Here is an 11,003-nt window from a genome sequence, read left to right on the forward strand (position 1 = left end):
ATGACGCGATGCGTTGAGCTTGTAGATCAGTCTAATTTCAAATAGTTGTAAACTATAAAATGGGGTTTAAGTGGTTAAACTGTTCCTCATTTTACTGGGGACCTTCTTTTAACCGTAACCCCCCGAGGACCCCTGGTGGTCATTGAGGGGAGAACCACGGTTCTAAAAAAATAATATATTGGAGGGTTGACCTGCACCCCAGCATATCTTAGGCTTGACCTGTTGACCTGTGAAGATCGGGTCTATAATGCTTTTGATCACATTTATAATGCATCATAATGCCCTTACAATGCTTCATAACACTCGTTATAAATGTTTATAATTATGCACAACAACTTATAACAAAGACACTTTATAACTAGCTAGAAGACAAGAAGAACACTATCTAAGTTAAGGTAATTATGATGTGCTGTTCCACTGAGCTTATAATGCATTATGATCAGCACTTATGTTAGAAACGTTATAAGTTCTAGTACAGGATTATAAACATTTATAACAAATGTTATAATTCCTTATAAGCGCATTATAAATGTGATTACTGTATAACGCATCATAGACCGGGGACCCGACCTTTAAGTAAAGTGTTACCAAGTTATCTTCTTTAGGTTGACCCCAGCTAGCATCTATCTATTGATCGACCGACAGACCGATCCATATAGATAATTATCTTTCATTACATGATGGTGTCTATCTGTGTCATTGTATGTTGTTATAAGAACAGAACCAAAACAAAAGACCAGCAATGTTCCCAGTGATACTATCCGAGTCGACCCAAACATTCACATCCACTGACTGGCGGACTGTAGAAAAGAAGCATTATTCACAATATGGTTTCAACACCTTTATTATGTACCTCCATTCAGGTGAATGCAACGCAGCGGGACTGCATGGGAAGTGATGGCCTGGATATTTCAATACAATCATTTTAAGATATGGCATGATACATCTTTTAGATTATTTATGTTTTTGTGTGTGTGTGGCTTAACTGCTTCTTGGTGTTAGGGTGTTAGAATGTTTTTACAGTACATTTCAGCAAATGAGTTCACCAAAAAAACAAATGGAAGAGGGGCTAATATTTGTAATTCAGCTTCTCACACAATTATGTACCGCAGTGGTTCTCAAAGTGGGGTCCGGGAACCCCCAGAGGTCCTTTAGGGGGTTCCAGGGGGTCCTCTGCTAAATCACAAATAGTTAGGAACCAAATGGACCCTTACAGCTCTGTAACTCAGAGAGTGTACAAATGGAACCAAATGGACCCTTACGGGTTCATTTGGTTCCATTTGTACACTCTCAGAGTTATGGGGGTCTGTGGCCTATACTAATGAAAGTGAAAAAAGTTTGAGAACCACCGCTGTACCGAACTTAAAGGGATAGTTCACTTTTTTTCTATCGATTAGTCACCCCATGGAGACTTGAATTCATGGATTTTTTTTTGTCGCATTCCTGAGCCAATAATTTGATGACCAGCGGACCGGTAGGCAGCGGTTCCGGTAGGAGACACAAAGGAGACTCTCTTTGACCAATCGATAGGAAAAAAGTCATTTTGGGGGTGAACTATCTCTTTAATCTAAAATCAATCAGCAGCATGGTGCACATAGCACCTACACTCATACAGTATATATACTCAACGTCAGACAGTGATGAAAAGAAAAAAAAACACGTGTCAAATGAATGATACAATACCACACACTAATACTCAGCTGTCTTTCATATGAGGTAAGAATTGTGCCCTATATAACTTTGAACATACTTGGTTGGAATATAAATAGCAAAAAACATCTCTTCTACCACTCCTACCACAGTTGGAAACAAAACATCTACATCATAAAATATCATTTAACGACTTATATAGTCAACAGTGCAACAAGATCAACCTATAACACCCAACTATACGAATATATCATTATTAATCTTCATAAAGTAAAATTTAAGCGCTTCATAGATAGTGGCTCGGATCTCGGAGCTAGGAACATATACTCAAATCCTTTGTAATAAAGTCAACTTACAGTGAAAGGTAAGCATAATGTGACATAAAAACAAAAACAAAACAAGGTATAGCAAATAAAAAACAACAAAAAAACATTAGATTGTCTACATTGAAAAGGGAATAGGTTAGGTTAGATAGACGTTAACATGTGCCCTTTGTATTTGTTGGCCTGTATCGTTTTGTAGTTGATTTGACGACTGACACATTTCTTACTGCTCGCTCAATTTCAAATACAACCGATGTCTGGAAAGAGATGTTTTACCATCTCCAAAGTCATCACAATAGCTGGTGTCAATCCCTTTTTAAATGTTTTAACAGTATGTCCATGTGACAGTATTAAGTAATCCTATAGATCAGCATTAGTTTTCTGTTGGTTGTTGTGTTGTGTGTATATGTGGGGTTAGGGTAATCAATAAATAAAGTGTGGGGGGGGAAATGGATCCGAGTCTCTAAAAAAAACACATGTTGAATGTTGGAACATAAATCACACTGCACGAACTTCAACGGTGGTCAATATTTAGTCAAATACGCGTCTAAAAATTCTTGCCAGACATCACAATGGACAGACTGCCTAAATTAATAGAAGTGCACACCCGATACAGTACAGTAGAATACCTAGGGTCCAGCGCTTTGTATTTCTCTGTGAGTGGCCAATTATGATTATGACTTTGATTAGGTTCTCCAACACATTAAAAGGCAGTAGCCACTTAAGCCCTATATACTTCTTCGAATGACAAATAGCAAAAATAGTTGATCTACAAGCTCGTAGATCTATTCTGGGCATGCCATTATAGGCGACAATCTTCAAAGAATTCCAAAAATACTGAAAATATCAGATTACTATGATCTGCAATTTTTTTTGCAGTGTGACACAATCGGCAGTAGCTGAGTGGCTGGAAATCTGGAACCCCCCCCAGCCCGCCCGGTCTGTGTTGAAGTGTCCCTGAGCAAGACACTTAACTGTTTCCCAAGGCGCTGTATTAATAACACCTACTGCTCCTGATAGTTAGAATGGGTAAATGCAGAGGACACATTTCACGCATTTGTGCAAATGTACAGCGACAACTACCCCAACAACAACTAAAATGGGACTAAAATATTATTAAAATAGGGCAGGGGTCTTCAACGTTTTCAGGCCAAGGACCCCCTAGCTGAGAGAGATATGAAGCAGGGACCCCCAACTCTATATTGTATAAAATTGTCTTTCAGATTAAACTTTTTTTGTTTACTTTGTCTGCTCTTTTCCCCCCTCTACACCTACACCTCTTTGCCAAAAATAGCCAATCTACAAGCTCTCAACGCCTCACAGCGCGAGGTGTTGAGAGCATGTAGATCTGCTATTTTCGGCTAATGTTCCCCTCAGAAAAGGAATTCTAGGGTTCAAGTGGTTAATGAAAAAAAACCGAAATCCTATCACACAAAGATTTGGCGGACCCCCTGTAGTAGCTCTAAGGACCCCCTAGGGGTCCCACTCCCGGACCCCCTGTTGAAGACCCCTGAAATAGGACTTAAGTGGTTAAAGGACATTTTTCTCAGTACGCATGCCTGACTCCACTCCTGCAAACAGCCTTGTGTCAGTCATGCTCCTCTGACCCAAGCTCACCGTCAGTCCCTGTCCCTGTCTGTACCTGCACTGTGCACCAGAGCGGAGGTGAGAGAGGATCAGATAGGCATCGACGACCTATCTCAGAGGAATGTATGTGCCCTGTATTTTCCCCTATCCAATCCTTTCAGACTGATGCAAGATGATTATTCCCTTTCTTTGGGCATCGGTGGCCTTGTGTAAAGCGCTGGGTAGATTTGACTCAGCGGGAATGATATCAATTATGGCTTAAATGGACAATGCTACGTATGCTCCAGAGAGCAGTCCCAACCCCTAGGTCATATACAAAAAGAGAAATAAAGAGTCCGACGTGCACACAGAATCACCTCTACACCAATGTGTTGTCACAAGTGCAATTAAAATGTTGCAGAGGGGACTTTGTGCGTGTTGGGACTTTTGTTTTGATAGAGCCCAGCCTGCAAGACAATACAAGCAATGCACCCCAGTTTCAAACTGATTGAATCAATGTGCTGTATACTGTATGTGAGTAATAGTCCACCTCATATAAAAACAAACAAGACAAACAAACAAAAACGAGCGGTGTGTCAACTTAGTACGGGCGGTTTCTCTGCTCTTTGGGTCCTCACTCTGCCTTGGTTCTGGCCTTTTCACGCTCCGCTTCGTCAAACGCTACCATGTTCTGAGAGGCGGTGATCAGGTGGAGGAGGCTGATGCCGGACTTGAGGAAACAGATGATGGCACAGACTCCCTGGAGCCAGTACAGCCAGGCTGCACACATGCACGCACATACGCACGCGCACCCACACACACACCCACACACACACACACACACACACACACACACACACACACAGACAGACAGAGGTCAGCTTCAGTACACACAGCACTGGTGAGTTTCAACTCACTCATCAAATATTAAAAACACAGCTTATTTATTCATCTCACATATGTCCACAAAACAGTTTAACGGAAATAGTTTTACACAAACCCATGTGGTTTGAGATTTAAACAGTCTGAATGTGTCCTCTGCATCTGGAGGACACTTACTGCGGATAGTTTTAAATGTTGGCCTACAAAGCCTCAGTTAGAAATGTCACTGCATGCATAATATAGTATTTCATTTCTTTTTTACATTTCGTTGAAATACTAGTAGAGTGAGTAAAGCTGTGTAGGAATTGAAAATCAAAACAATATATTGCAACCACCCATTTTATGAACCAATGACCACAGAGGGTAGCCAGTTGCAAAAATATTGTTATATTAATGATGATCCATAGTGACAGAATTAAAGAAGTGCTACCCAAATAATTCTGATTCGCTTATCAATCAGAACTGATTTACAACCTAAAGACTCATACTATAACGTATACATTAGGCTGAACACAAGTACCAAGACTTACCTGCTGGTTCTTCAATATGATGGAGGACGTAGAGCAGGCAGAAGAACAACTCATTCCCCATGCACATGACAAACAGCACAGGCTACAGACAGAGAGAAAAAAACAGTACAGACGGTACATAATGTGAGAAACACTCTCAACTTCAGTATTCACAGTAATTGTGGCATCTGAGAACCAGGTTTTAATTGCAATTTGAATTGGCCTCAAATTTGTCCGAAGCCTAAAAGCGTCCATTCTCAACTTGCACTTTCTACTGGACATTAACACACTTTAAAAAGGGATAGTTCACCCAAAACAATTAGTGAACTATGAGTGAAAAAATGGGATGACTATTTCTATTGATTAGTCACCCCATGGAGACTTGAATTCATGGATATTTTTTAGTTTTTGTCGCATTCCTAAGCCAATAGGGTGATGACCAGGCAGCGGTTCCGGTAGGAGACACAAAGGAGACTCTTTGTGTCTCCTACAGGAACCGCTGCAAGCCATCAAATTATTGGCTTAGGAATGGACAAAAACTAAAAGAATATCCATGAATTCAAGTCTCCATGGGGTGACTAATCGATAGAAATAGTCATCCCATTTTTTCACTCATTAGTTCATAGTTAGTTAGACGTTGACGCCTCATTCATACAGGTTAAATGCCATTATTTCCGAATAAGAATTGTCACTTTATTGGCACATTGTATTTGCGTTCTGTGTGGACTGTACAGTGGGCTACACATGAAACAAAAAACTGGTCAAAAAAATACTTTCGGGTGAATTAATTGTGTAATGACCTTCACTGTAAATAGCTTCTAAGGAAAGTTAATGAAGTACATTATAGTTACACAAAAGACCTGGGTATTTTGAGTGTTTCGTGTCGGTGCTGCCCCCCCTCTTACCTTGGATGTGTAGTAAAGACGGAGGATGGGGTTGCCAGAGAGGTCAATGGTCTTGTGGCTGGCAGATCCCTTCATCATCGAGCTGAAGGAGAGATGGTTGAGAAAGAGAACAAGACGTAACCACTTAACAACCCATTAAGGCCTGAGGTTCCGATTCTACAAATGTCTTCTAAATCCTAACGTTTTTTTGAAAAAACGTATGTTTCTATGTCAGTGGTGCTCAAAATTTTTCATGTCAAGGACAGCAACACTATATGTATTTGGCCACGGACCCCCATCTAAAAATATTTTGTTCCAGGGACCCCCCAGAAGCAAAGATTTGAGTTACAAATGTTCGCTTAAAAAAATATATATTCAAAGATTTGCACACATTTTCACGATTTTTCAAAAATAGCAGATCTACAAGCTCGTAGCGTGGCACTCGGTGCCGCGCTACAAGCTTGTATATCTGCTATTTTCGAATAGCCAAAGTGTAAAATAATCCTTTTTAGCTCAAATGAAAAAGTGACACAGATGAGTTCCAGGTCTTAATGGGTTAAACCCTCTGTACTTAGTGAAACTACTTGGCCTGCTCTCGTTGCCTTCTACACCAAATCTCATCACAAGAAATAGCAGATCTACAAGCTCACAACTTGTTCCACGGAACACTAACTCCATTTCTCCCAAAGAACATGGATCGTTTTGGTTATAAGGCCCACTTGTTTCTATGATGAAAGAACAAGTTAAAATGTGAATATCTTTCCGTGGTTTTGTCGGCAGTTTCGGTTTGTTTTCAGTGGGAAGCGAGCGCACAGACAGTAAATCCACTACATTTGATTGGGTAAAGCGCGGCCTGCTTCCTGATCTGAAGGCCCGCCCACTTGTAGCCATGGGTTATCAACACGGCTCCCGACAGATTCAAGCACCGCTCTGAATCTGTTCTTGAGAGATTCATTTTCGCCAAATGGTTGGCTATTTTTTGTTTTTGCCAAATGTTCGCCTATTATGACATGCCCAGAATAGGGACGCTTGGGTGCTGTACCTGTGTAGATGCAGCCAGTGGCTGGCGATGTCCAGAGACATGCTGATCTGGAACAGGAAGGTATAGGAAGGGTACAGCAGGGCCAGGTTCACCAGCAGGCACATGGTGGCACAGCGGTCCGTCAACATGTCCAACATGGCGCCAAACTTTGTAGCTGGTTTAACAGAGCAGAGGAGAAGGGCTGTCACGATCATGACATTTTACACGATGATTGACTGTCGCTCAAACCATTGCAATACATACTTACTTAACCCATTTAGACCGGGAAAGCGTCTGTGTGTGTTATTTTTTTTGATTTATTTGGCTATTCAAAAACAGCAGATATACAAGCTCATAGCGCGGCATCGAGTGCCACGCTATGAGCTTGTAGATCAGCTATTAAAAAAAAAAAATCATGAACAATCTTTGAATGTATATTTTTTAAAGCGAACATTTGTAACTCAAATCTTTGCTTCTGGCGATTCTACAAATCTCTTCTAAATCCTATAATATCAGTGGTTCTCAAACCTTTTTCATGTCAAGGATCCCCTGAAATTATATGTATTTGGCCGTGGACCCCCAACTCAATATATGTTGTTCCAGGGACCCCCCCAGAAGCAAAGATTTGAGTTAAAAATGTTTGCTTTAAAAATATATATATATATTCAAAGATTTGCACGAATAAAAAAAAATTAGCAGATCTACAAGCTCATAGTGTGGCACTCGGTGCTGCGCTAATAGCCAAATAAATAAAAAAATTACACACAGATGCGTTCCCGGTCTTAATGGGTTAATTTACGACAATGATGTAATAATTGTGACTACAGAGGAGGAGCCACGTTAGAATTGGAGCAGTGCAGTGATGTACACACACAGGTATATATGTTCTGGTGGGAATTCTCTGGCAGAATGTACCCTCTTAATTAATTAATGCTTTAATGAACCCAACTCACATGAGCTGGATTTAATGTATGTCAAAATGTGGGGCAGATGTAAGAGTTACATACTCATCATCTCTCTCTCTCTCTCTCTCTCTCTGTCACTCTTTCACACACAGTCATCATGTTATCATCTTATCGAACGCAAGCACCCACAATGTATCCTGTTTAATCTCTCTCTCCCTCTCACACAAACACAATGTATCCTGTTTACTTTCTCTCTCTCTCTCTCACACACACACACACACACACACACACACACACACACACACACACACACACACACACACACACACACACACACACACACACACACACACACACACACACACACACACACACACACACACACACACACACACAGATCTTACACTGGTTGAGTGCCCGGGCAGCGTGGCCGTCCAAGGCGTCCAGCAGGGCACTGAGCAGGTAGCAGAACACGGCAGGCATCGGGCAGCATGGCATCAGGTAGAATGACAGCAGGGCCAGCACGATGCGGGCATACCCTGAACAACAACAACCACAACAACAATAACCAGTGGTGGAAAGGAACTAAGTACATTTACTCAAGTACTGTACTTGCGGGCATACCCTGAACAACAACAACAACAATAACCAATGGTGGAAAGGAACTAAGTACATTTACTCAAGTACTGTACTTAAGTAAAATTTTGAGGTATTGGTACTTTACTTGAGTATTTCCAACTTCCAATACTTTTACTTCTACTCCACAACATCTCAGAGGCAAATGTTGTATTTTTCACTCCACTACAATTATTTGAAAACTTAAGTTACTGGTTAGATTATTATTACAAAACATACATTAACCACTTCAGCCCCATTTCGGCTATTTTCAAAAGATTTTTATACATTAGAAAACTTGAAATTGGACATTCTGCATAATGAGTACTTTCACTTTTGGTACTTTAAGTACATTTTGAATTTCAGACTTTTATTTGTTACAGAGTATTTCTACGTTGCAGTATTGATACTTTTACTTAAGTAAAACATTTGAGTACTTTTTCCACCACTGCAATCACAACATGTTAGCACTCACTGTACTCCGTAGTACGACGGTGTGTCGTACAAAAATAATATACTATAAAATCATTTTTTTTGGCGAGCGACACCCTTCATACATACAGACAGCCCTGAAACATGACAGTCACATCATAACAGTCATGGATGAACGTCAACCTGGTGTTTGCACTTTCTCCCTTTTTGGCCCGTACATCTACATAAACATTCAGATCTCAACCCATGGCGACGGATGTTAAAATTATGTACGGTCCCTCAGAAGTACCCGTATCTTCCGTATTGTTCAATAAAAAGCATTTTAATCCGGTCGGTGGCCATTTTCTTCGTAGCCTTCAACCACGCGAGCCCTATCGGTTGGGAGGTGTATTGCACTCTGACACATTATAACTCTGAGAAAAATTGCCACCAATCGGATTCACATGCTTTTTATTGAACAATACGGAAGATACAGGTACTTCTGAGGGCCCGGACAGAATTAGAACATCCGTGGCCATGGGGTAAGCACTTTATATTTGAAATCTGAACGTTTATGTAGATGTACGGGCCAGAAAGGGAGAAAGTGCAAACACCAGGTTGAAGTTCATCCTTGACACGGTCGTGACAGACGACCGTCGTGTGATCCATGGCTAACATACAGACAAAATATACAACACTCACCGATCAAATTCGGCACGAAAAGGAATATGTTTTCCTCGGCCATCTTCTGGGTGCTTTCGAAGCTCCGTAAAGGTTTATGTAGATATATTATAGCTCTATGGTTTATGTAGATTTAATATTTAGCTGCCGGACACTTTTTTTTTTTTTTACTCTTCATCGAATGTTGACTTCCTCTCCTACGGTGTGACGCGCACATTAGTGTTGCCATATTTTGTGAGAGAAGTAAGCAACCAGATCTATGAAAACAAGCCCAAAAGAAGCGATTGTGATACATGCGCCTTTTAAACCTATTTGAAAATAGCAGATCTACAAGCTCACAGCTTGTATATCTGCTATTTTCAAGAACACAAATCTTGTATGGGGGTCCCTGCTACAAAATATTTTCAGATGGGGGGGGGGTCGGTCTACACACATACATATTAAAAATGTTTGAGAACTACTGGTTTAAACAACATTAGGAAACTAGCCCAAATAAGCAACTACACTTTAGAAACAAGCCCAAAAAAACGCACCCCGCGCAACTAACCAATATTTACAAGCAAAGACATGCCCAAAGTCGCTTATAATAAGAGGACATGGCAACACTAATGCGTAGTATTGCGTACAGTTCCGGTGTGACGCACAGACCACCAATGCAGGCCACGCCTTCCCTTTAAAGGCCGGTTTATACTTCGTCGCACGGCGGTGTCGCGCGCCAAAAATAGCAGATTATTATCACGCTTCTAGGTCGGCTATTTAAAGATAAAGACATCTTTGTTGTCCATTAGATTGAACATAAAATGGAAATGTGCCTTTGCCACTCTGGAATACAGTATCATACGGCATGCCGTACCATTGTAGAATTACATACAGACAGTAACAAGTAACGCCACAAGCCACAACTAATACATAATAGATGTAATATGTGGAGTAGAAATTAAAGTATTGGAAATTGGAAATACTCAAGTAAAGAAAAAAATACCTCAAAATTGTACTTGGGCAACAAATAGGCAGTTGTAAAAACAAGCTTATGCCAGAACAACCGGGGGGTTGTTCCTCAATCAAAGCAACATTAAATAACCACTTTCATGTAATTTTCAAAAATAGCAGATATACAAACTCACAATGATGCTTTCATAGCAATCTTTGCTATGAAAGCATCATCACCCCAGTGAGCTTGTAGCAACTACTGCTATTCTTTTTAAACATAATCTTAAAGTATACAATAGGGAGTTAGTTAAGCCTGTATGCAGATATTAGCTTTTATGCCTGAAGCTGGTAGGCTATTTAAATGAAAATGACCCAAACTTAATATGATATAAATATGTATATATTTATATAACATCTGCTTCCAGTTATTGACTTATTTAGGCTAAAAGTAAAGATGCGCATGTGCTCCTTTCAAAAGGCAGCAAGCGCTGCACACAAGCAGAACTTGTAAATAGTTAGTGATATGCTTACTTGTAATGTGTAAACACATAACTAGCCTACTATACTAGATAAGGAGGATGAGGACTAGAACAGGGACCCCCAGTTTAATATTGCATTAGGCCATG

At 40.4% G+C, this 11,003-nt stretch overlaps 1 protein-coding gene across 1 annotated transcript; it reads right to left on the reverse strand.

The window, feature by feature from the left end:
- Positions 1 to 832: 832 nt before the first annotated feature.
- cdipt (CDP-diacylglycerol--inositol 3-phosphatidyltransferase (phosphatidylinositol synthase)) lies at positions 833 to 9,650 on the reverse strand. Its single transcript, XM_080448029.1, has 6 exons — positions 9,469 to 9,650; positions 8,145 to 8,279; positions 6,857 to 7,010; positions 5,836 to 5,917; positions 4,952 to 5,033; positions 833 to 4,319 (listed from the first exon to the last, which is right to left on the reverse strand). Exons 1-6 carry the CDS (start codon positions 9,509 to 9,511, stop codon positions 4,174 to 4,176), a joined length of 642 nt encoding a protein of 213 aa, XP_080304155.1. The 5' UTR covers positions 9,512 to 9,650; the 3' UTR covers positions 833 to 4,173.
- Between the last annotated feature and the right edge of the window lie 1,353 nt (positions 9,651 to 11,003).

This window comes from Gymnoscopelus braueri, assembly GCF_963280865.1.
Source record: "Gymnoscopelus braueri genome assembly, chromosome: 13".
Taxonomy (NCBI): domain Eukaryota; kingdom Metazoa; phylum Chordata; class Actinopteri; order Myctophiformes; family Myctophidae; genus Gymnoscopelus; species Gymnoscopelus braueri.